Source organism: Limanda limanda, chromosome 20, assembly GCF_963576545.1.
Source record: "Limanda limanda chromosome 20, fLimLim1.1, whole genome shotgun sequence".
Lineage (NCBI taxonomy): Eukaryota > Metazoa > Chordata > Actinopteri > Pleuronectiformes > Pleuronectidae > Limanda > Limanda limanda.
Genome location: NC_083655.1, coordinates 18651505 through 18679435, shown reverse-complemented (window position 1 = coordinate 18679435; position 27931 = coordinate 18651505). Strand labels below are relative to the sequence as shown.

Here is a 27931-nt window from a genome sequence, read left to right as displayed (position 1 = left end):
CATATATGTTTTCAATCAAAAGATTGTCCTTTGGCTATGTTTGTTGCTATGCTCTTGACTATTATCAGGTGAGCTCAAATACATTGCCACAGAAGATTACACACTTTAGTTTGCTCAGCACTCATGGCTTCCTTACTGCAAGAGCATTACAGGATGAGGGAGGGTGTAAACCACACATAAAAACACATTTCACTGTAGCACACACTCATTCGTTGACTTCAACATTTAACTGATCACTCAACATGGTGAGCAGATAATACTTATTTTTTGAATATATTTGAATTAATTGCTTATCCCTGACAGCTCTAATCTGACACGTAAACTTGTAGGGTACACTGAACATCAAGCAGTGTTCCTTATGTAATTTTAATCAGACAAGCAGGAAACATACAGCATATCAAAGTTAAAGGTAAATGTAACAACTCTGGTGCTCCTACTGTGCAGTTAACTCTTGGTTGTAAAACAAACCTCACAATGGGTTACAACTAAATACAATGAAACTTTAAAAACTGAATGATGATTTGAACACAGCCAATCATTCATCTGATGTTATATGGTCATGAAATAAGGGTAATAATTAGGGCAGGTAATCTCTAGGCACCTCACGACTTGATTCAAAGGGGTTGGATTCAATCATAAAACGATTATAGATGCATCAAAGAATTTGATTTCTATTCATTATTAATTTCTATCACTTTGAGACTACTATAGGTGTGCATCTTCACTAGCCTCATGATTTGTGCTATAAAAGTATTTTTGACTGTTATTGTTATTTCAGGTGTGTCAAAAAATCTTAATTCAACCCTTAGTCTAAAACAGTGGTCGGTGCTATTCACACTGATTTGACATGCAATTCAGTGTCCGTCGCTGTCCCAAAAACTGATAACCCCATGTATTTAGTCGTTAATCTTTGGTGTCGGATTATGGATCCGGATCGCTCTGATCACTTTATTATAGCATAATACGGTACACACATGTTTAAAAATATGCCTTATAATCAACAAACACAAAGTAAACATCAGTATTGTTCAGGTGAGTGTAAAGTTAGCGCAGGTCAGCAGGAGAGTGGAGGGAGGACACGCAGACAGGAAACTGGCCTGATCTTGAAGCAACAGTGGTTATAATTATGCAGTTGCAGGATATTTCTAATAAAAAGTAACGTTTATGATGTTCTGTAACTGCATTGATGTAGAGTCGTCCAATAATAATACACTATTGAGAGAGATTTGGGAAAGGGAACATCACTTGCTTCAAGTCATCAATTCTATTCAAAAATATCATGTTACATACCTCTTGCATTTGTTATTGTCGGACAATCAATGTAGACCAAGAACAGAAATTATTTTTCCTTGTGCAAATCCTTTCTGTCAACAACATTTAGTGAAATTAAATATATTGCAGTGTCTTTTGGACTACAATTATTTTTCTAATTATTATTACTCAAAAGCAAGTTTCCTGTTCACGCTTTGTTCAAATAAAGTCTCAACTCATTTGGTTTTTACAGTTGATTTTCACACAGGAGCTGCACAGTATCCTCACTAGAGCAACTGGTGATTCTATTCAACGACCAGTGTTTGGGCCAATGGAGCAGATGCACAAAGCTGACAGCCAACAGGATGCAATTAGCTTGACAACAAGTAAATATGTCTTTGTCATGGGAAGCTGCACGGAAATGTGATGATGTGATCTGCTCCACAGGACTGTTGTGCCTGAGTATGATGCGTGCATTCGTATAGATATAAATTGATGGAAAAAACAAGCATGCTCAGTTCACTCTTCATAGATAATAAAAGATACACAAATCTGAAGGCATGGGTAGGAAAAATGCTGGGTGCCCACTTTTCAGACCCTTTTCCATTTTCTATCCATGTTTGACACTTTGTGTTAATTTGCTCTGCGAGGCTCATCTACCCCTTACTGTCGTCTTATTTTATCCATATGGGATCCCATTAGTCATTGCTTTGAGTATCATCATTACATGTGTCTCTTTGCTAACTAAATGACAAACTTACATTTTTGGGGGGATATGATAACTTCTGATTAAAATATTTCTCTTCTCTTTCTTGTTTTCAAGTAACTGCACTGCACACATCAACAGGAGCTTTACAGCAACCAGTCAACACTGACACAAGAACCTTGCAGCCATTAAATGTTGTTGCTTACAAAGCCTTTAACTATCCGTTGTTAGCATGGTGGACTCATGTTAACATAACCGGTCAGAAATGACAACACATCTGTAATTTCATACACAGGGTTCTAGCTTTTTACAAGGTACCTTGTATAGCAGATTGCTGGTGTGTGTCTGTGTCTACATTTCAACATAAACAGTGGAAAGTCAAATGTGCAGAGTGGAGGGCGGAATTGGCAAAGTGCTCCTCAGAAGTATCAGAGAGAAGAGTCAGCTGGCGCCATCTCTGTGTTCCTCCCGCTGTCTTTTACTTTCTTTCTCTCACCACCAGCAACACTTTCAGATTACGTGACAAATTCGCTTTCTTTCTCTCTCATTTTCTCATGTTTTTTTTCCATCTCTCACGCATTGGGTTTTCTTAACTTTCTACAGCTACACTGTTTTCCTGCCTCTTTGTCATCTTTTTTCAACTCAGTTTGTTTAAACTCTTTTCTCTTACATCCTTTACTCCATCTGTCTCTTTCAATCTATCCTTCCTGTTAGCTTCCTCCTGCTGTTCTGGTGTCTACAGGTGGAAAATGTTCAGCAGATGCTTTGGCCATAGCTCAGGGAGTTTCTGATGGCAGCTCTTTATCACCATGGAAGCTGTATACCATTGCAGAAACCAGTGTCCTATTACTTGGTCCTGGTCCAGTTGGCAGCTGTACAGACATACACTCCTGCCATCTGACAGAATTCTACAGGGGTTTCCCCTGTGTAATTTCCTGCTAAAGTAAATATTACTGTTAATGTCACTTAAGGTCAAGTCTAGGGCTGTAACAATTCTCGTACCGTAATCGCGGTCCACACATCAACAGTTTCTCAATATACGCAAAGATAGAACCGTGACGCATCTCCCTGCCCAACCCCTTACGCTGCCATAGCAGCAGTTGCAGCCTGTTGCGTGTGTGCGTATTGTGTCCAATCACACTCTAATCAAATCCCAACCCTGTGTAATCTGAACGAACGTGATGAATGTGGAGGTAGGAAATTATCTGTTTTACCTTCGCAAAACTGCGTTGTAAAGTCTGTGTGTTGTCTCCTCGTCTCTGAAGTCAGAGTCGTGAGGAAATGAGGTGTCGGAGTCAGGTGGACTATTTATTCCCTGTGGAGCTTCCCTAGAGCTGCCAGCCTGCGCATGCCCAACTGACTGATCGACTACCGTGAGTGCCCTGTACATATTGTGTACATAGGAATGCTGTTATTATTGAAGTGGCACAGCAATTCTCTTTCTGTTTAATTCCTGAGTTGTTGGTTTATGAAGATCCATGGTAAAACCGCAACGGATTGTTTTTGTTGCATCAATATTTCGTTGTTTGAACTGTAGGAGAATGAAAACAGACATTGTCAATATACGGATTGAACTCTGAATGTTGTGACTGTGGGACAAACACCCCCCCACCCTTAGCTCTTTCCTATTTGGTTAGTTTTGTTAATGTAGTTTGTTTGAAGTCAAGTCCACCACGAAAACAAAAAAACAACAAAAAATAGCCCTGTGGTCAACCGAACTCTGGCTCAAAAACCAAAGTCCGAACTGAATGTCCGACTGAACGTCTCTATTTCATGCTGTTCTGTTTTAACTTTGACATGACTTTTGTGTGATTGTGCAGAATGTTTGTTGTTTAATAACGGTACTTAATAAAGTTAATGTATTAATGCATTAAATCAAACTGAATATATTCATCACTGCATCACATCGCTTTCTTTATCTACAATGTAGAAACACACCAAAAGTATCATAAAGCGCTGTCGGGACATTGTTTCAACTTAAGACATCTGTACTCTGACATGTTGCAAGGGACAGGATAACGAAATTGATTCAGTAAACAGTAGTAGGTTCACTCAAACATAACAGCTCACATAAAAACATGTGCTTGAGGGTGCCAAATGTTTTGTTCACAACACAAACATATATTAGGTGCAACTTTGAAACAACTTCATTGTATAGCACCAAAACCATTTACAACTAAAAATGTCACATCCCATCGCACGTTCACTGACAACTACCTCGCGTAGAGTTCTCAAAATCCCTGTGGCAGACAACTCATATTACACAGTATCAAGGGCAAACTCCCAAGCTCTACATCTTTCAAACAACAACTTCCTCCTTCCAACACCAAATACAGACACAGACACACACACAAACACACACACACACACACACACACACACACACACACACACACACACACACACACACACACACACAATGACCTTGTTTATGGTCAAATCCACATTTATGAATCTAAATAAACAGAGGCTTTCCTTCCCAAATAAGCACATAAACTGTGCTGTCTTTACGCTGGATCATCTCCATATTCATCTCCTGTTCAAGTAAACAAGTGGAAAACATGTTTACCCTCTCCGATAACCACACAACCACCTCTCAAGTCACTTTAACAGTTCGTTTTTTCCTACCATCTTTGCGGTAGAGGTTGATTTCCACTTTCCTCTCCTCTGACCCCAGCAGGGCCTGGGCCATCTGGGCGATAGCCAGTCGCTTGGTGTCAGGTCCGTAGAGGAAGTTACACGTGCATGGCTTCTGCATGATCTCAGCCCGGGAGTAACCACACATGTGGCAGAAGCCATCGTTGCAGAAGATGATGGCACAGTTCTCCACTCTGGCATTGGCGATGACAAACTTGCGACCTAGGGTTGGAGAGAGAAAGGTTTATTTTTACTTTAGTTTTCTCTAGGACAGGAACACAACCATCAAATCAATGGTAGTGTGGGTGACAGAAGAACCAATGGACACATTGCAGGTGGAAAATGAGTGAAGTAAAAAACAGTGTAATGATTGTAAACCTAACACAAAATCAGCTTTAACCAGATAAAACTCAGTACTTCCCCAATCCTAAACATTATAAGTGATACAACTTTGTTATCTTTCCTGTTGCTGTATAAGTCTAAGTGTGTTTCCTTATAAAACATTCCCACATGTACCATGTACTAAATTCCTATATTGTTAATTATCTGAATTTCATAGATTCCCCCACTGAAGCTATGCTTTGTTAAGATGAATGATAAATGATATTTGGCAAAAGTCTTACAACTGAATAAAATACATTTTAGTGTAGTTGCATGAACAGTCTCCACTTGCATGTATAACAAAACTTGATGTCTTTAACGATGACTGCTTGGCTTACTCAAAGTATACTATAGTGGAATTATTCATATTTTGAAATAAAATATACATAACAGCCAACAAATGTACTTAATGCAAATCTTGTATGAAATTCAACTTAAACCAGTTATTAATAGGACAACCCCACCCCCATCCCCCATGAGGGGGAAAAGGGAACTTCAAGGAGAGATTCATTGAACTGTGAGCTGCTGACATTTTACAAAGCTGTGATTAAATGCACAGACATCTCAGGTGAAATCAATGAGGTTCAAATGGCAGCATTCCAGTTGGTTTCAACAGGTTCAGGGCATCCTAATGGAACAGAGACATTATCAACTAAAGTGAAGGGGACCTCTTGTGATTTTCCTGCCATGATTCAAAATGTCTGGTGTGCACAACTAAACTCTCTTAAAGGGAAAATCACAAATTTATGGGGATTAGTTTTATAATTAAAAATACAACACATGAGAATGCAGTTCATGTTTTAAGAGTTATTATGTTCATTATATTATGATTGTCATTATTATCAAGACACAAAATACAAATATTTGTAATCTGACTTGGAGCAAAACATTGTTTAGTCAAGTTTTACTCACCAAACATTATTCTTATATGAACGAATGACTGACGAGTATATCTTCTACACAGTTTTATTTTATTTCGTTTTTACTTTGTTATATTTTTGTATCGGTGCTCTACTGTTAGGGTAACCCAAATTGTTTTTAAATTAATTTTTATTTAACCTGCAACTTGTAACTTTGTTTAGAAAGGTGCAAACAAACTGTATAATTATTATTATAATTATTAGTAGTAGTATTTAGAGCACAGCCCAATTAAGCTACGTAGCATACTTAGCTAATACAGCAGTCTTGCTAACTGCCCCCTTTCAACTTAAGAACCATGCTAGTGAGTTTGAAAGTCAGTCAGTAAAGTTATTCTCCATCATAATGTAAAATTGAAACTTTGACTGACCTTGTGCCCTTTCCTACCGAGTGATAAACAACAAAAACAAAAATATAAAACAGCATTTTCTGTTAAAAGACACTTTTTCTTCTGCTTTACGCACCTGTTCCCTGATTGAGCCCTCACGCACAGGCTGACATGTCACCTTCAGAATAAGAGGGCCACTTTCAAAATAAAAGTAAGGTACACCAAATCTTCCTAAAAAATAAGTGATGAGTCAATAAATACTTGTGTCAATGTATTATTTTATATAACGGAGCAAAAATGTAGGAACTTTTACATTTTAGTCTATTTTTTAAATAATAGCAATGATTCATTTTACTGTTAAAAGTCTGTTATGGTTTAAAAAGTGTATCGCTCCTTTTCTTTTCTTAAGACTGCATCTTCGTGCCAACTCAAAAGAGTGTGTGTGTGTGTGTGTGTGTACTTTTGCATATGTGTGTTTATAATTGTGGTTAAAAGTGTAAGGCACAGATGGAACCTTGGTCACATCGACTCCCACAGAGCTCTGATATGACTCCCTCTCTAAACCACTTACTGTAGAAGGAGCCATTTAGCTGCATGGCCTCTGCTCAATGTCAAATGATGATCTTAATGCACTCAGAGAACAAACATAACCACAGGCATACTTACTCATACTTCATTACCCTGCACTCTGCCTCTTTACTTCCAATGAATTGTGAATAAACTGCGAGGCTCCACTTTGTGGTAGGGGACTCGTATGTGTTTCTTACAGTAGCAAATTCAAACAACCTAAGTGTGTGCTTTTGCATAAGGGCTGTGTGCACATTTGACACTGTTTGTGCTGCATCAAGGTGATCGTGTGTCAGGCTGATAGATGGCTTCCACTAAAGAGTTTTAAGCTTCTGAGAGGCTCCTGTTACTAACCCTATACTAAGCCCAACTGTGAGAAATACTTTTAAATAGGCCTATGGATCGTGAGCGGGAATAAGGAAAGGTTTGTGACATAATATGGTAAAATGAATAAATTGATGAAAATTGGTTGACTGGGTAGAAAGACTTTGCGAAGGAAAAATTACATGAAACTAAATGAATTGAGGTATTGATAAAGGATGGCAATATAATGAAATAGAACCAATGTAATGAATGGAGGGACATTTGGAGAAAAGAACCAGGTTCAGTAGTGTTTCAAGAGAGGTGATGTGTCTGGGGTAGAAGAATGGGACCACATTTCTCAGCAATTAGGCAGCATCAAAAAATGGAATGAAGATCTAAGAAAAAAAACACTTTTTCTTCAGAAACATTTCCCTCTGCTGTGAATTCACTTCAATTCATTATTTATCCCTGTGAGGGAAAACATATGAAACAGCTTGCCAACCAGATCATCAGATAAAAAATAAAAAATAAAGCACACCATTATACTCAATTAGCCTTTAAAAATAAAAAATAAATGAAGAATGAAAAATAAAAACACAAAAATAGAGGCATATGAATCACTACCTTGGAGTTTCTTGGTGTTTCCACTCCATCAGGAAGTGCCATTTACAGTAAAAAACATTATTTTGCAATGCAGAGAGTTTATAAAATAAAATGGTCAAAAAAACACACAAACTACTGATAATCCTCCACAGCAATTAAAACAAAAAATTGTAATGTCATTTCAAAATACAATTTATTTTTCACAAATCTTTAGGGTTTTTCTGTCCTATATTTTTACCAAATATGTTTACTTTACCCTAAAAAAAGTGATTAATGGTAATTCTCTAATATTACTTAACATATACAAGTTAAGACAAGCAGTGCTTGTCCCTAGCTGTCCCTATATTCCATATCAGCGTATTGTAGGATCAATATTAATTTATTTGACTCTACTGTGATTATACCGCAGAGCTGATGAAGGCAGAAATGCAAGTGTGTAACCCTACAGGGTAAAGTTATTACAAGTCCAAGCTCAATCAAAGCTTTGATCATGGCTCCAAAAGAGATTCATTTTCCAAGCCTTATCTCTTGCTATAATCATAATGCAAGACTCATGTCTCATGTCTCATGCATCCAACATGTAGATGCACCTAATTCTCCAGCAGGCCTCCACTTACAGACCTCTGTTCAGGCCAATTATGTGCCAACAAACCCTGAATGCTTTACAGCACTCAGTCAAGATTTGCAGGATGAAGGGTGGATGGATTGTAAGGGTGAGAGTTTGGGCATATTAGCACATTCAGGATGTCCCGCTCTAAGTGTCAATGCATCCGGTTTTGTCGGGTAAAGTTTTCATCAAATATAGCAGTCACTGTGAATGTTTGCAAACCCATTTGAAAGGTACTAACGAGGCCACATTTTAAAAGCCATGTCCATTATAAAGACAAAGGGAACTATTTTCATTAAGATCTTACATACAGGAGATTTTTATCAGAGAAGTATTGTCTGGGAGTCTGGGATTGAGGAGTCATTTTTTAGGGGAGTAAAATCCAGCAGTATGATTATTGTTGCAGTTGACAAGCCAAACAGGTCCTTATTTCCCCCTGTGTCTAAAAAAAAAGGCCTAGAGCTTGGGGTTATTTCTTGGGAGACTGTTGACAAATTTTCCTCATTGATTCCAGCCATGAAAAGTAAACTTTGAAAGGTTTAATTCCTTCCGTTGCTTAAAACTTTGATCACGATAAACATTTAATATGGGGCCAGGAAAAAAGGATTTACAATGTTTGTGATCAACTAAACAATTAAGCTGTTTTTTATGAATCAAATAATTGTAACTGATCTCGGTTGAGTTGAACTGGGCTGCATTTACTTGTAGTGCCATTGTAATGGTTTGAGTCAATGTGTCCAGGTGAAAGCAGTTAAGAGAGTGTTAAGAGGTGCTGGGACTTTAATTTGTAATTTATTTGACCTAAACACAACCTGTATATGTTCGATTGGATGACTCTATCTTCATATATGAATAAAACAGAAACCACACATGACCAAAATATTACAACTGAGGTGGGGTCCAAAAGAAAAGGGGGAGCTCATTGGCTTGCATCCACTCTCACCTAGGTGTTACTCAGCTTACAAAAAGTACAGTGTAATAATATTGCTAATTCATAACAAGGCAACACAGTATATCTTAAAGGCTGATTTAATAATTTCAGCTGTTATACCACATACATTCATTTTATAAATATCTTTCAGATTATACTCCTCATCTATGTGCCTAATGAAAATATAATGTACACAATATCCACACAAAAAGTCAGTGTGAGAGCTCTTTTATCATTGCAATAATTGTCCTTATTGTATAATAATAATAAGAGTCCTACGCAATACAGCAGCTGTGCCATCTATGGGAGCAGTACATAGGACTGATAAGGAAGCTTGATTCACCAACAATCCACTATCTACAATCTGTCAAAACCTTCCACAACATTGGGGTGACGGCTCACCATGAGTCATGGAGGGCCATGGAGGGTCAAGTTTGCAGTTTTTCCAACTGACCTCCTCCTACGAGAGGGAAATGATTAATCTGTAATATCGGCCGCTAATGGGCCTGGCTGGAAATTAAAAAACCTGCTGAATATTGACTCTCTATGACACATAGTTGGTCACCACTGTGCAACAGCAAGGCCAAAATGACTCCCTCAGTCCCTCACTGATCGCTTCATCGTACAATAAACGCTCAAGTATTAATTTAGTTGTCAGCAGTAAATTGAGATTTCTGACACCTTGTATCATCATGATCTTCTATCGTCACTGACAGATGCAGTGTTATGTAACAGTAATTTACATCACATCTATAAAATGTGATGCACTGCATTGGAGGGATTGTTATTGGATAGTTATGTATTTGAGATGGACTCACAGTGGAAACTTACTAACTCAGAATTTAGATTCAGTAAAATGTACCATACGGCTTCATTGCAGGCAGTAACAAATTGCTAAGGCATGATGCACACTAGAGCAGACATGGGCAAAGTACGGCCTGCGGGCCGCATATGGCCCGTTGGGCTTTTTAATCCGGCCCGCCGAACTTGTCCAAATAATAATAATAATTTTTAAAAAAAAAACTTTTTTGAAACTAACAATTTTGTAGCACTTAAATGGCACGTACCTATAGAACTTTGTAGTTTTGCTTTATTTTTGAAGAAATCGTACTTTCTTGATTCTTGTTGTTCTGGGTTTGAACCCTCTGGGTTGAATGCACTTATTGCCTGATATGCCGAGAAACTGTCGCAGTTTTCATGGAGTACAACATCAGCCGTCACTTTGCTACAAGGCATGCTAACTACGCTAGCAAGCAGTCAACGCAAGAAAGGGTGGCTGCAGCTCAGAGGTTGGCGACTAATTTACAGACTCAGCAACATTTTTTTTCACAGACAAACTTCGATTAAAGAGTCATCTACCAAGGCATGTTTTTTTGGGGGGCATTCGAAATAGCAAAGGCTAGCCAGCCTTTCTCTGAAGGCGGGTTTTTGTTAAATGGCCTTGCAAATATGTGCTTTGCTACTTGGTAAAGGCCAAATCCTTTCATGTAATGATTTTTCCATGTCATTTATATTAGTTCACAAAAACACTCCATCCATCTGTTCCTGGCCTGGCTCCTCTGTCAAATTTTGGGACCATTGTGGCCCACGAGTCAAAAAGTTTGCCCACCCCTGCACTAGAGGATCTTCAACTCTTAAAGGATTTGACAAACATTGGCGACCACAGACATTATGACAGATTTAACAGATATTTTATTATGATTTAATTGTATTATAATCTTCAGAACTAACACACACTTTACCATTTGGCCAGAATTTTTTGAGCACATACTTGCAGTTTGTATGATTTCACAGTGGCGATTGCAGAGTCTTGGGATCTAATAGAAACTTGCGTGATCTAATGTGAATTCATAACAAAACATACATGGAGGAAGATCAACGTCCACAGCATGCCGCACTTGAGTGTGTTCTGTTTTACAGAGACTTAAAACTATGGATTAAGTCATGACTGAGAAGGCAGAATACGCTTTTGCAGCATGACCTGGGGATCATTTGGCAATGTATTGTCGTTTTTAGTTGTGGTTATACAGACAACATCCGGTTGCTGACGCTTACTCTCACTCTCATTGGCTAATGCAGGTTTGCTCTGTATTCAGCCAATTATGAAACACATTCGTTAAGCTCTGTCCATTGATGCCGAACTCTCCCAAGAGTTGTACCTACATATCCTTTGCAAATTGGGCTGCTTCGCCCAATTTGAGCCAAACCTCACTCCTCCACCTCTGTCAACTCAGCAGACCTGAGCAAAGATCTGTGAAATTACAAGCTGCTCTCTGGTGCTGCCAGACCAAAATGTGCTCTAAAGTCGTGTCGGTGTGAAAGGAAGACAGACTTATATATGCTGAATGGACGACTATCTGAACTGTATTCACAACCTTGGCCAAGATCCTGGGAGTATGTAATGTGTCGTTCATTGCCCCCATGATGAATGAATAAATGAAATTAAAACTAAAACTAAAACTAAAAGTCCATGCACTGAGGTGATTTTTCTTGCTAAGTTTTTGTAATGAAGTCTTAATTGGACTTTATTATTTAACAGCTCCTGAACAGAAATCATTTTTAACAAGTAAGAGGGTGAGCGGTCATTACTTCCTGTAAAGTCTGTTTCAGTAGCAATTTCCCCTCTGAACCACCACATTGTTTTATACCCACTGAAAGGAGGTTTGCCTGCAATATTCAGGCATTTCTTTTCAAAATCGCCCTTTGGCCAAAGACACTTGGGATTCTTGTACACTCATATTTTACACCACATTTTTTGGATGAATTCTTCCACTGCTGCTGTTATTTTGTTATGTTTAAACTCCTATTGAAGACTGCAGCTCAACGATTTGTGGATGTTGGAAATATTTGTTCATGAATCAATTACCAAGTCATAACTCGTCTGTGTGGTGGAGAGGGGGGCATATTTAATATCTCAAGAATTTTTGAGAGAACAGATGAGGCATCAAACACAGACTCTGAAAGGAGAGAATATGGAGGGAATGGCGTGAGATACAAAGCAGCAAGACACAACACAGTGTGACCCTGAGTAAAAAAATAAAAAGCCCAGACACAGCTTGTAACAGAGGCTGATTAAAAATGCCTCTAATTGAGAGAGAAGTTGGGAGGAACACATTTCCCCAGCATGCTACAAGGATCAGTCCTTAGTTTTATATACATCCTCAAATTAAGAACAAATAGCAAATTAATTAATAAACATGAAGGCTCATGTATGCACATGTAACATTTTAGTATTTACGCTGTTTATATTTAGACCAACAAAAACTGTCCTAATTAAGCGTGAGTTTTGTCACTTAAACCTACAAAATATATAATAATAACAAAAACAATAATGATATTAATAATAATAATTGTTTCACACTTTTCTTGAAAAAAAACTATAAAACAACATTCACTTAAATAACAATTAAAGTAAATAAATGAAATAAAAATCCACCTGAAAAGCTTAGAGCTTTTAAAAGAAAAAATTCAAGAAGCAATTTAAAAGCAGTAACAGATGTTGCGTGGCACTCATCCCCCTCCAATTCAACCAAGCTGGACCACACACACACACACTTAGATATCATACGTAAGAAATATTTAAGAAAGTGAAAAGAATTGTCCTCTGTCTGGTTTCGCACCAAAGGTCTTTATAAAGGCCCATACCCTACATGATATCTATGTGTGTACCCCACTCTTCTACCACTCTCTCACCGATAAACAAACAGCATTAAAAACATAAGCTCCATGGTGGAGGTGCTTATAGCATTTTGGTTTCATGTTTTATTCATCAAAAACAACGAAAAACAATTGTCAACAGACAGCAGCATCAGATCATATTGATTATACCCAGAATACAGAGAATCATGTTGTACGGCTCATTTGTAATAATTTGGAAGCAGTCACAGATGATCTACAGTTGTTATTGGAGGCCTTGTTGATAGATATGTTCTTACAATCTACTTCAACTATTTTGCTCCATGATGAATGTTGTTACATTTATCATGCCTGATGAGATTGATGAATTAAGCAACACAATTAATTAGAAGTTGTGTGTAGAGCCACCAAATACTCCCACGTCTAGCCCCCCCCCCCCCCACAAAACACCCATCAATCAATGACATGCGACAAGAATCAAAAGTGACTTTTCCCATTTCTTAAAGAGAAAGTTAACGTCTGTCAACGCAGTGCTCCAGATTGAAAGCATCTGTGCCCTTGTCTCCCTGTGTTAAGCACAAGATTACAGCCTCTCCCTCCCCTTCCATCATACAACCGACATATCATCAATCAAAGTCTCCCATCCCGGATTCAACAGGCTGTATTCCAGGGAGACATAAAACTGGTGGAAGGGCTTATTCTGATTCATGGAAACAGTGGAGATCAGTGATGTGGATGCACTTGATAGCCTGCCGCCATTAATTAGCGGCAGCGGCAGCCCTCGGAGGCCCATAAAGCTTGATGGGTTTGTCTGGCTGCAATGAGCACTGGGTATTACGAAGGCAGAGCTGTGTGTGTGTGTGTGTGTGTGTGTGTGTGTGTGTGTGTGTGTGTGTGTGTGTGTACATGTGTGTATGTTGTACATTTCATTTTCCAGCCTATGAATACGTGGTTTTCAATCACTGATAATGGCCAAAAGAAACAAGTAGATGTGCCTACGCCTGCAGCTGGTTAACTCTTTTGAAGAGCCCGTCTCATTTAGAGTGCATGAGGATTCACAGAGAGTGATGAGGCATATTTGCATGAATGTGCATATTCACACATACAAACACATAGAGATTAGATTAAAAAGGAGCAATAAAAAGAAGTCGTGATAGATAAATATGGTACCCTGAATAACAATATTGTAAGAAAACCACAGGGTGAGAGAGGGTTAGGGACATAAAACAGGAGAGTGAAAAAGAGCGAAAACAAGAATCACTGAGGAAAACCTTAGAAATCTAAAGACATGGAAAAAAAAGAAGAATGAGAGTGACAGACAGATGAGTTAAGGCTCATTTATACGGAATCTATATATGTATACTCTGCATTCATTTTTTCCATATTGTTGCATGTGTATGATATGATCTTAATAACTTCTTGGTTTATGCTTACAGCAGACATTTCAATCTAGGGTACAGCTCAACCTAAACTGTATGGTGCACCCACTGTCTAGCATGTGAGTCCATTGTCTATTCATGTCTTGCAGAAGTTGATCCTGAGAGCACTTGAATTCTACAGTGACCTTGTGCTCTACTCTGGTTTAACTGTGTTTGTCTTCTGTTTGAAGAACTCAGCTGACTGACACAACACCCTTGCCATACATGATACTATACCCTCTCCAACACATTTAGGATGCAGCCTATAAGTCACACTTTTACAGAAAATATGTTCCAGACACAGAATACAGAATACATTCAAACGCACCCCTCTGAATGTTTTGGGGTCAGGAGGTAACCCACACAAAGACACTTAAATATGATCACAGACACCTCACTTTTCATCTCACTTGCAACCTCCACCTTGCCTACGTGATCCTTTCTGCAGAAAGTTTTTATAATTAAACTTACAAAGACAACTTGTCACAGAACCTTGTTTGTTGACCAATTTCTACAACAAACACACCAAACGAAGTAACACCCCGAATACCAGTTGGGGCAGTGAAGCTAATAGTTCAAGCGAGACCACTAGAGGACACGGGAGGAAATAGGCAAAACCTTTTGAGGAGAGACTTTATATGATAATACTTCAGGGACAAACTGCCACTTTTGTGTATGGGTACATCCGAAACCACCATTGTTAGAAACCGGACTCTGCGCTGCCTTCTAGTGGATGTATTGCTTAACAATCATGCCAATGTAAAGTGGGCAGTAACGGTAACATTGCTATAAAGAGACGTACTTCTTTTCATATAAAAAAGCAGCATAGAGGAGCCGTAGCTGTATTTAAATAGTCACACATTGATGTGAAAAGGAAGATGGACAAATAGAACAACAGGAGAGTATCTGAAAAGCAGATCGCTCAGTGTTTGTGCTGCTCAGATTTTAGACTGCAGCTGGACATGGGGGGGAAGATATCATAATTCTACCAGGCAGGGGGTCAGGACAGTATTATTGCACTGCATGCATTGAGATGTATATATACATGATTATATGTATATCTATGTGATTCTATTTGTGGCATTTGTAAATATAAAAAAAGCTGTGTACTGAGATCCAAAGTTTTCAAGATTAAACAAATAAATAAGATATTACATGGATAACATGAAAAAGTATGTCAACAAAAATTACATATAGTATTACGATGCAATTTTCTAAAAATGAACTTATTATGCAACAATTCTAGATTCAGATTCTTTCAAAAATAGCATAGCATGTTGCATCCATCCATCTGCCCTCATCCATCCATCCATTATCTATGTGAGGGGAGGGGGGTTGAACAAGTCCCAGCTGACATTGGGTGAGAAGGGAGTCACACCAACAGGTTGCCAGTCACAGGGCCAACATATAGAGACAAATATCCATTCACACTCACATTTAAGCCTACAGGCAGTTTAGTGTTGTTGATTAACCAAACCACAATGTGAATGTCTTTGGACTGTGGGAAGTACCTGGAAAAAAACAACATATAAACTTCAAACAGAGTCCAAAGCCTTGTTGCTGTGAGGCAACAGAGCGAACCAATGCAGCACTGTGCCACCCTTTTTTATTTCTAGGTCATTTTTATTATGCTCCAGTGGTTTTTAATTCAAAATGCCCTTTTGATTTCTTTTTTTTAAAGTACCAAAGCAACAGCCATATACATATTCATCCCATCATGTCCATTATTTGTTTGAACTATGAATACTGTCAGTCTCCGTTCCAGTATAAAAATGTCAATAAAAATACATTTTATTTCATGGTGTAAACACCGAAGAAAACCTTGTATATAATAAATATATAATGAATGAAGAACCAAAATATGTTGCTTTGCTTAAGTAATAAATCGGACTAACTTCAAAAGAGACAGAATTAGGTTATTCAATACACTACAATGAAGGAAATGACAATTGAAATAAAACTACATTTTTAAATTTCATCTTGTTAAAGGGACACATTTTCAGTTATTTCATTCAGTAATATTTCCATACTATAACTATGGTGTTGTAAGGGAAATATTGCGCTTATAGTTGAGTAAAAGCAAACAGTAACTGTCAGATAGCAACAAGATACAAATTTCATGTATGTTTCATATATGAAAGTGGACCCATCCATCCCCCAACCTCCACAGACTCTCTTCCTCCTCACCTCACATCTTGCATTGCCACTGAATAATAACACTCTAACAATGTGGTGTGAAACTTTCTAAAATAAACTGCCATTTTAGAATAATGGGAGTATTTTTTTAAATGTGGATGATCCCCCTGCTGTGTTAACAAATTGGAAGAAGTGACAAATGCTAATCAACACTATAAAGGTGGGGTTGTACAGGCTACTCATCAATCAGGTAATTTCATTATCACCGATATTTTCACTGAAACACCACGAAGAGCTTTGTCATTGTTAGAATATAGCCCGGGGTATACTAAACATGTTCTCTAGACACGACAGTGAGCAAACTATAATTCAAGACCCCTCCCCTTCGTCTTTGGTTGGGGCGGCAGCACTGACCACTCCACTCCTGCTCTCTCCATGCAATTTCACTCTAATGAGCTTTTGAAGGGAGATAGCAGATAGGGAGGCTGATTAAAGACAAGCTCAAGCTGCTGCTCCTCAAGAGGAAAACACCATTTCATATTCCCACCGACACACGCACACGCACACACACACACACGCACACGCACGCGCACGCACACGCACACGCACACGCACACGCACACACACACACACACACACACACACACACACACACACACACACATAATATATCTTAGAGACACGTTCTCATAAACCCACCAACGCAGACTGAATAATTCACTAAGACCAGACCTTGGGGGCTTTGCAGTCTGCCAGAGTGTGTGTACTTGTGCATGTGATGTGTTTGTATGTCTGTGAGCGCGAGTGTGTATCTGTGAGGGTGTGTATGTGCTTGGAATCTCCCTGAGTACACTGCGTAGGCGGATAAGGAGGGAAGCCCATATGCTAGAAGCACAAGTCAACATATCAGCTCTGTGGCTGCAAGCAACAAAGATGGAGAGATAAGGAGGAAGACTGAGATGAAGGTCAGAATACAGATAGATATGAATAGAGGAATGAATAGGATGAAAGGATGAAAAAAGGGGTAGGGAAGGAGAAAAAAGAAGCAGATTGGCTGTTTCACTGGTATAAACGATACGCAATACAGAGACAGGCTGAACACTTTTTTTTGGGATCTACCCACTTCTAACTGGGCAATTGCCATGGAAACCAAAGATTTGACACATGCTAAATTCTCCAACACAGCGAGCTGGCACTCACAATAAATCTAGTAGAGCCCTTTATATGCAGTGTCTCTTACAGCAGCCAGCTCAGAGCTGAGAGCCCAGAAATATCCAGTTTCTACTAACATTTCGGCAGCAATCACAAATCAGTATCAGCCCATTGATACTGAATTATTGGTACTGGGTATGATATGAACAGGATAATGATGGACTTTTTTTGTTTTACTTTATTGTGTGCATCGTGATTTTACTCATTTTAAATGTATTGCTTTCAATCTATATATTTTGGGTAAACTCCTGTGACTTGTTTGCCACCATTAGAATACATAGGTTATCATCCACTGTTATCTAAAGATGAATGGCACAAATTATGGTGTTAATTTTCTGGGACAAATTCAACAGTGGCTCTGTCATTATTGATCTTTGGGTGTTGACATTTTTTAGACTAGTGCAGACTTCTAGTGACTCGATGTTCTGACAGTCCAGACACACAAGGAGTCTCACTGGGATGCCTCTGGTAGTCGCTGATGACTGAGTCATTTGTGTCTTATAGTTTCTCATCATTCCACATTGGGGAAAAGTGAAGTCAGTTTTGGCTGCAAGCTCCAGAATATCCAATAATGATGAATTGAGCTAATGTTAGTTAAGATTGACTAGATATTCATCACTAAAATGTTTTTAAGGGTCCACCATTTATTCTCACACCGGTTTATATATATTGTATTGTTTTATGTTAGATATACTTTTGGTTATTTATTCACATTGTTTTTTTTTACTGCTTTAGACTAAGTATATCTGTTGCCCTCGGTCGGAGCCATAGAGATTTCCAGAGAAATCATCACCAGGAGTATCACAGTCCACTGAGTCATATGAATTGTAAGTGGGAGTTTCCCTCTCACACTATTATTCTCTAAGCAGCCGACAGACCTACAAATAGACTTAACTGAGAGAAAGTGATGAGTCATCATATAAAAATAAAGTATTTGGTATCAATCCAACAATCACATTATGTTTTTGTATAGCCAATATAAAAAAAACTACAATTTGCTTCACAAGGCTGAACAAGGAGTGACATCCTTTGCACTTAACCCTCGACAAGAGTGAGGAAAAACTTCCGCAAAATAAAAAAACCTTTAAAAGGTGGAGGATTGCAGAAACCTCAAGAGAGAGTCACGTCAGGATCCCTCTTCCAGGTCGGACAGATGTAGTATTTATACAAAATAAAATGTCTTCTAAGGATGATTGGAGCAGCAATGACAATTGATGACATGAAAAAGATGGAACAAACATTACACATTCTTATTGCAAGTGGAAACATGTTTGCCATTAGGTATCAATATAACAATTTACCAATTCCAACTTCATAGAGTATATCGCTACATGAGCCAGGTGCCGATGACACCAACAGTTTCCAGGTGCCATCCCCCAGTCTGGACACCCTTCTGCCTGAGTCGGTATCCTCCTGATTACAGTCGAAACCCAACTCCCTTCCCCTGTCACAGCGCCAGATAAACAATTATACCTAACTCTCCTCTGGTGTTCTGGGCTTGGCAAACGCATTAACAGCATTTCACCAAAAATAAAAACGCTACCACAGCACAAGATGTCTTTAGAAAATGCACTCATATTTTTCACGTCATTAGAGATGCTTGCCCAACACTGTTGGCAAGACAGAACACTGCCGGAAAAGTGCTGATGTCATTAGTGTGAGATAGCTGACAGGAGGATAGGGGGGTCCTGTTATGTTTTGACAGTCCAAGCATTTATTTTAGTCCACTTAGTGTTGTATTGTCATGTAGTGTCTAAACAGAGTGCATAACCAATAAATATGCTTACATTTATTTACTGAACATAAAAGTGTTGAGAAAAATACCTGCTGGCACATTATATCCTGTGTCAGCTCTCCTTCTGGGAGATACACAACACGTACTTTACTCAGACCCGTTCACTTTTCACACAGTTTATTGTATCGTAGATTTGACTGTAAATAGATAAGAATGCCATTTGGAGTCACAAACTATGACAACATATTGAAAACATGTTTTTGAACTTTATCAAAAACAAAAAGTGAAATCTATCATTAACAGCTTCCCAACTTCACTGGTTGTGTCTCTACAAGCTTCCCACGTCTGGATTCAGGTTCCTGGCGGATCCTATCAAGCTCTGTGACACTGAAAGGGAAAGAGACTGTGAACTGCCATCTTACTGTCTCTTCACAGATGTGCTATGTTTTTCTAACCTTTTGACTGTGGCTGGTCAATTCAAGCACAGTCACACCCAGTCCTGATGCCATCTTATCTGTATGTTTCAGGTCATTGTCACGCTAAAGGGAAGCCGTCGCCCCAGTCTCAGGTCATTTGCACTCTTCAGGTTTCCTTCTGGTCTCTATGTATTTTGCTGCATCCATCCTTCACTGAATTATGACCTGTCATACTGTCCCCGGTGCTAAGAACCCCACCTCCCTCCCAATCATGCTTCCCCTGAGGGTTGATATCACGCAGTAGATGACAGCTAGCCTTTTCCAGACATAGTGTTTAGAGGTCTGCCCAGAAGGTTCAATTTAGTTTCATCCTTTTTCGCTCATGCCTTTAAATGTCACTTGGCAAACTTGTTTGACCTGATTGATGGAGTGCCGCTGAACTACTGTCCTTCATCTCCTTCATCTCTGTTGAAGTATTCTCTAACTCTAGCTGTTAGTTAGACTTAGAGTTCTCATCCCCTCCCTGACCACGGTGCTTCTTGTTGTTGACTCAGTTTGGCAGTTTGGCCAACTCTATACAAGTCCTTGTGGTTCAAATGTTTTTCCCTTTCACAAATTGTTGAGGCTGCTTTGTGGGACCATAAATACATTGGACAGGTCTAATAAATGAAATGTAAACGTCAAGATACATCTCAAATGAATTAAAGCAGGGTGCATCTGTTTTCAGTTTGTCAAATAGGACATAGAACACAGTTATAAGCCACTATGGGCATCATCAGCAACACTGTGAACAAAAAAGTCATACGATTATGTTGCAATAATGCTGAAACTGAAAACGCTGAACTTTTCTCAGATTTCTTGCAACACTATACAGTTCCTCTAACAAGGTATTCAGATGTTACAAGAAGATCCCAATGGCTGATGAACCCTAACCCTTGCATTTGAACAAATGGGCCACCATGTTTTGTATTCCTAATCCACAGTTGAATACATCTATCGTGTCTCTACTGGAGGTTAGTCGAAATTATTTTTATGGAATTAAAAACACTGTCAGGAACCAATCCCATGCAAACACACTCAGAAGGTCACCTGACTCAAAGCTGTGATTCCCTCCTTCGTCACAATTTCGGATTCAGTCATACAGTGTGGCACTTTTCAGAGAGTATGCACCAGTCCAGTCACCCAGCAGTTGTTAAGAGTAATAATCCCATAATCACTGCAATCCTTAATGGGCTGATTCGCTCCGAAGTGTCTTTAGCTACAGTGTGTACAGCATCTCCCCCTGCCTTAACGAGGTTATGCAGATTTATGCAAATTAGGTCTAATCCCCGGGACTAGGGGGACTCCGGGGACTCCGGGGTCGCTCAGTTAGATGGCCTTTTCTGGCTCGCTGGTCTCGGGGTGGCACAGGGAGTCCGAAACAGTGGGGAGGGAGAAAAAGAGAGAAAGAAAGGGTGGATGAGAGAGGTGTGGTGGGACTTTTAGAGGAGCCTGAAGGAGGGAGGCTTGATGAATGGAGAGGACGAGAGTGAAAGGGCAGCTGCAAGGAGATAAAGCCGTGACGAATACAGGTTCAGCCAAAGGGCTGAGAGGAGGACAGGAAAATCCTTGGAACTGCCAGAACACATGCGCTATCCCACCTGGATATGTTTCGCCCTTTTATGCGGACGTCTGTGAATTACTAAAGATGGGAAGGGATGAACAGGCACATCTACGCACTCTACACTGAGCCTCTTATTGATCATAACACTCGTTTTTTACAGATGAAACTCAAACTCTGGTTGAAGAGGGGGGATGAGTGATCCAGTGTGCTACCTGGACACAAGTCGGAGCCTGATTAGCACCTTGGTGAGGGTGATTGATGCAAAGACCCGAAACACCCGATGATACTGGGATCATCACAGACGATTTGTTCAGGTTGCATCTGGAGGTGTATTACAGATCGATGAGAGGGACGATTGGGAGGGAGTGGGATGAATCAGAAGCATATTGTAGCCTGCTCTTGAAAGCATTTCAAAGATTACCAACCCTAGCTTTAAAGCATGGCTATAACAAATACCACACCATCAGAGTAGAAATAAACCTGGTTTCAAAAAGTATTTATATCTGTATTTATGGCTTAATATGCAACAATCAAAGAAAAATACAACCTCAAGTATTGGAATATTCAGCTAAACTCCCTCATCCGGTCAGTGTGGGCATAATATGACTGGATTTGATTGACAGTGGCCACAGCAACATAAGCAAACAATCCAACTGTTAGCACATTTTCTTACAAAAGGTGCTAAATCCTGATAACTGCTCAAAGGTATGCAACATGTGTGTTCAGCTGAACCTCATTTTAAGATGTTGACTGAGAACAACATTAACACATTTAGCTTTTTCTTTTGTTTTTCATGTCTGTTAAATGAATTATACCTGAAAGTTTTGATTCAATACACAAACATAAACCTGATTGGTGTCTTAAATATAATTTCGAGTAATTACTGAAAGCCAAAACTAGACCCTGCCCACAAAATCATTACATTATCTACTGTAAAACTGTTTCCTCAGCACTTTTATTGTGTACTGTTTTCATGTTGTACCATGAAAGATGCTTGGCCCCCTTTCCAGTTTCACATCGAGATATGGAATCAACATCCTGATCGCCTCCTTGAGCATCAGCTGACAAGGTTTTTTTTTCATCATGGCCGGATAAAAACAACAGTAAATGCAGAATTTCTGCGTTTGATGCTTCAAGCTTTGGGGCACACATTTTTTTTTTAACTCAGCCAATTAGAAGCTGATGATGTGAAGGGAGATAGAACTCTCTCAGTGATGCTTCTAACATGTGTCATGATCTGAGAGAAGAAAGTGGGAGATCACCTTCCCTGAAACGATTGCTTTGCAGCTGCAAACATTCAGATTTTTGGGGATCTTTTCAGAGGGGGTTTTTGTAACGCTTTTGATGCCCTGTTCTAAACGCATCGGCAGCGTTTCATGAGTTCAGTTTCTCACAGGGGGACCAGTGTTCTCTCGGCCTCTGCCTTGACTGGTAAAATGCTAATGATGAAATTACAATGCAATCCAAGATGATTATTAAAGGAATTAAATAAAAACTTAACAGTGCTGCATTTGGTCCGAATATGTGTCCAAAAAGATTACGATACCTATTGCAAACCTTTCTGTGTTCTCCACTGGGTTGGGGGTGTAGAAAGACTGTCTTCCAACTAGAGGGTCACAAGTTTAATCCTCACAAGAGCCGCAGCATTCATCCATATCAAAGTGTCCTGCCAAGAAGCTGGAGCTGCTGTGTGCCTCTGTGCTTCAATTCACTGGTATCTACAATAATAAGAATGAGAATCTACCACAGAACAAAATGTCTCAGGTTTTATGCAATGTTTTCCTTCTTGTCTCACAATAATGATGGCAATCATGGCAAAATAAGTCAATAAAGAGTCATGGACACGTCTGAGCACATGTGTTCCTGAAGGACCGGCATACGGATCAACAACATTATCATATCATAACATATTATTAAGAGATTTACAGGTATTGACGTGAAAAGGAGAGATCTATCTTTTTGGCTCCAGGTGAAACACACCAACATCCCCGATAGTGCTGCTATAGAGAGAAATCTGATCAATCAAAACAGTCTTAAGAATATGCAGGTGGAAAACAAGTTATATCATATATCATTTTTTACTCTATACGACTGCTTATAAGCACAGCACTCAAAGCCTCAACGCAAAAATAACATCTTAACATCAGCATGGTCTTTACCTATATGTAGTGCTGAAATCAAGCTGGACTTCAACAGTTGTAAAAAAGGTAAAGTCTGGAAACATTTTCAGAGAAAGGATTCTGACACAGGGATGTGCAAATGTCTGAGCAATCATTGATGATAAGTTTTGGAGCTGGAATATTTTACTGTATTATGCACTAAAACTGTTATTATGTGATTTATTTAGGAAAAAAGTATTGGTTTTGGTACCGTTTAGATACCTGAGCAGTTTTAAAAGTATATACATAGCACTGATATCTGAAAAAACCCTTATTCATGACTTATCTTGGGTGGTAATGAAACGATTAAAAATAGCTTTTTGCATTTGGTTAATTACATTTTTGTAAAAACTGAACCACATAAATAACAATTTGAGGATGGATATTTTTTAATCTGCATTCAAAATATATATATAAAGATATAAATGGGCCCTGCACTTGACTTGGAAATGGAAAGCTGCATAAATAAAACCCAGACAGAGCCATCACATAACCTCTCCCCCCTCAGTTCCTCCAGCAGGTGCCATGTTACCCATTTGGATGCATATCCATTTGAGATCAGACGGCAGTTAGAAACAGAAGCACAGCGGGCACCACGGAGATGGAGAGAGCTTGAACAGGTTGTCAAATGAGACAAAGAGCAGAGAGACAGAGGGAGCGGGGTGTAGAGGGAGGGCGGTGAGAGAGAAGAGTGTTTGCAGGCTCTGAGTGTTTACAAGGGTGTGCGATTGTGTCTGTGTGTGCGTGCGTGTTCTTTTGTGCGGCCACTTGGTAACGTGGGGGTGTATGTGTATGAACAAGAGAGAGGGAGGAAGACAGGAGACGAGTCAGAGAGGGGACGAGTGTGTGAGCGAGAGACAAGTGATTTCACACCAATAAAGTGCAATCTTGAGGCACTGACTCACTCCTGACTCCAGCAACAGTATAGCAGGGTTGCTGTGTTTACACCCTCTGAGTTAAGCAGATGGAGCAGAGAAATAAAAGCTAACCACCGGAGAAGAAGCTCAGTGCTGCATTTATTCGGTACAGGAACAGTATCGCAATGACGAGAGCCTTTATGTCGAAAATATTGACACTACAACCATCTGGAGGAGGGACAATGAAGGAATATTCAGGTGGGAAAAAGAAAATGATAGCTACATTTTTTTTATTTCACAGCCATGGCAGGAGTAAAATTAGACAGATCAAACATAAGAATATCCTGTGGATGAGGCTCTCAAATGTATCATGTGCATTAAAGTTGCATTTAGGTCTTTATTGAAATAGATCCTGTTCACAAATCCTGGCTTTATACAAGTCGTCCCGGCATTTAATAGGGCAAATATTTCATAGCAAAATTGAACCAAAACTAGAACAGCTGTTATTGAATTGTGCTAGCATTTCCCAGGTTTACTAGCATGTAAGTGATTAGCTTCTGAGCTAAAGTAGTTCAGCAAGCCTCTATAACCACATGGGTGAAAGATTAGGTGAGTAAGATTTAGGTGAAAGGATTTATTGGCTGCAAATTGTAGTTTTCTTTACCGTAGAATGAACCTTTTATTTTCAAATACTTTATATTTGCATCGGGAGCAGGTCCTCTCTACGGAGACCGCCAGTTTTTTTTTACAATAGCCCAAACTGGACAAACTAAAAACCTTTTGAATTTTCATGATGACTGAAGGCTACCACAGATTCTCTTTTATGTTTGGAAGGGGAGGGTGAGGTGAGGGGTATTCAGCTGCAACATACAACTTTACCACTAGATGTCACTAAAGTCTAGACACTGGACCTTTAAGTATTTCTTGTAGAACTTTACTTTATAGAAAAAACGGTTTAAGGACATTGGTTCCCAATGTTATGGACTTTCACAAGCGTGTGATATAATCTTGAGTTGGTTTGGAGTTGTTTGATATTGCTGTTGACCTGCTTTTACCATCTGTCAATTTCAGAAATGAAAAGCTCACTTATTCACACCATCGAAGAAAAGGGTTATTCAGTAATCTGCTATTTGTTAGTCTGCCTGTTGTTGACTTCCCTCCCCTGAGCCCCAACTCAGGCCCAATCCCATTATTTCATGATGGATACAAAGTTGATTAACACAAATACACGCATTTTATAAGAAAAGCAATGTTGTTCTTAGCTTAACTTAACTCAAACACAAGGAAACCTAAAACTACTGAAAAGTGTTGATTATGAGACATTTGATGGAGAAAATAGATTATAATTGGGTATGTCATGAAGGATCATTGAACATTGCATAGACTTGCAACTAGACTATTGTACTACACCACATAAAAAAACTATTGTTGTAGTTAACAATTAGTCACTTCTCCTATACAATCATTTATTAATATCCATAACTTTTTCTAAAAGATGCAGAACATAGAATAACCTGCTGTTAGTCTGAGACACAGTGTACCTTCTCCTGTGTGCGTGTGTGTGTGTGTACGTGTGTGTGGGAGGGTGGGTGGTTGTGTGGGTGGAAGAGTCAGGGGGGCAGTTGCCATGGCGATGGAGTGTTTGTACAAAAGCTGTAGAATGATAGCGTCCTCCCCGGAGCACGCTGGCTTTGAGGCTTGAAATTGGACCAATTGGACTAAGGTGCATAAAGACACACATGACCATAAAATACATGAAGAGACTTGGTTGCTGGGACCTCATATCAAGGTCAAATATGGTGCCGGCCGTTGTCGGGGAAGATGACTGCACATACAGGATTTGTTTTATGCGAGATGTTTGGATGAGCGTGGACATCAAAAATGAAGGATCACAGTACAGTAAGCAGAGAGGGTTACGTGCAGAGAGGATCAGTGCACAGTAAGCAGAGAAGGTCAGGGGTTAGATTTCCAAACATTTGAGAAACTGGATACAGGCTGCATACTGATCTAATTAGTTGATCTAATTAGATTTCCGAACGGTAAAATCCACTTGTATTTATACTAGGTTCAAATATCTAGCACAAAGAGAAAACAAGAAAAAAAATATACATGTTGTTCCCTGTGAATTAAGCACGTCCGTCAAGGCCACTTGCAAATAGGTATGTCTAATGAAACAAATAGCACAGTCTCCAAACAAATAGCTCAGCCTTTAGCCAATCAGTGCAATACTCAGAACGTGCATGCATTGAGGAACACGAAGCAAGTTCTGTGAGAATCTGATTATCGGATATATACTTGTGTTAATCCCGATTAAGATTATACAATTGAACATGTTCAACATCTGATCTGTGTTGTTTTTGATATTTTAGGGAAGAAGTAGAAGACTGGGAACAAATCACATCCTGATTTGAAGGGAAGACAAAATAAAATATGTAAGCTGAGGAAATGCCTGCGGCATAGCACAAGTAATGCTGTGACAAATCGTAATAAGATGATAACTTATTTGAACCATAAGTTATTTCAGTTATTTTTCAAAGCATCATGTTTTGAGTCAAAAACACACACATCAGCCACAACATGAAACCAAGTGTCTTACTTAATGCTGGCTGGTGCACACATCGTACAGTATATACACATCATAATGCGTTGTATATCAGGTTGTACAGTTAAAATCCTGGTGTCTGCAGTGGATTTCATAATCCCTTCCCACTGACTGAACACATGGGAACCGAGATCACGCTCCTCATTGATTTTCCTCCAGTGAACACATCAGTAATCTCCATGCAATCTCTCTTGACCTCTTGCTCATTTCTGTCTAATAATCCAATAAACATCTGTATCCCGGGAATTAATTTTCTAACAGCTACTCGACATTACTGTCTCGACTGCCTGTCTGAGTTGTACATATCCCCCTGGTTCGATTGCACTTTACAGTTGCTGGTAATGTGACCTTATACATCTTATAGACTTAATGGAGATTGTGGTGTGTACGATATCAGATTCATGAAAGAGAGCACACATTTATTTTACACCTGTGTGATGTGTGAATCTCAAATGTATTTGACTGTGAAAATATATGAAGAATCTTTATGATTAGTGGAGAGACGTGGTTTTCATGCAAGTAAAGGTACCACTTTCGAATTTAAAGGGAAGCACCTCCAATTTTCCATAAGAGTGTTAAATGTTAAAATGTGTTAAATCAGCGTAAGTTGTTGCTGAAGACTAGAAGATAGATATTGAACAAAATGATGGTGTTAGAAAGAAGTTAAATAACAAGACCTCTATTCTCATTTCAGAACGAGACTGGAGTTTTCACGCAACATTAGTGGCTACAACCATAGCACGCTCTAAATTGAACTGTTTTTAATTAGCACAGTAGGTAATGTATGCCCTGGTTTTTAGAGACCAGTGAAGTTGAATAAAAAGGACCATACCTCTAGTTCTCTTTTGGAACCTGACATTAAAAACAGGCAGAGAGCTGGATTGTATGTCAGGACCATAGGGGCGCTCAGGGTAGCCGACCAACT

At 39.2% G+C, this 27931-nt stretch overlaps 1 protein-coding gene across 1 annotated transcript in view; it reads right to left on the bottom strand.

Annotated features, from left to right (window-relative positions):
* Window positions 1–27931, bottom strand: part of kcnh2b (potassium voltage-gated channel, subfamily H (eag-related), member 2b) — a 205247-nt gene that overhangs the window by 172859 nt on the left and 4457 nt on the right. Inside the window, exon 2 of the mRNA XM_061093759.1 lies at window positions 4586–4816. Coding sequence (XP_060949742.1) covers window positions 4586–4816 — 231 coding nt within the window. The remainder of the gene's footprint in view (window positions 1–4585; window positions 4817–27931) is intronic.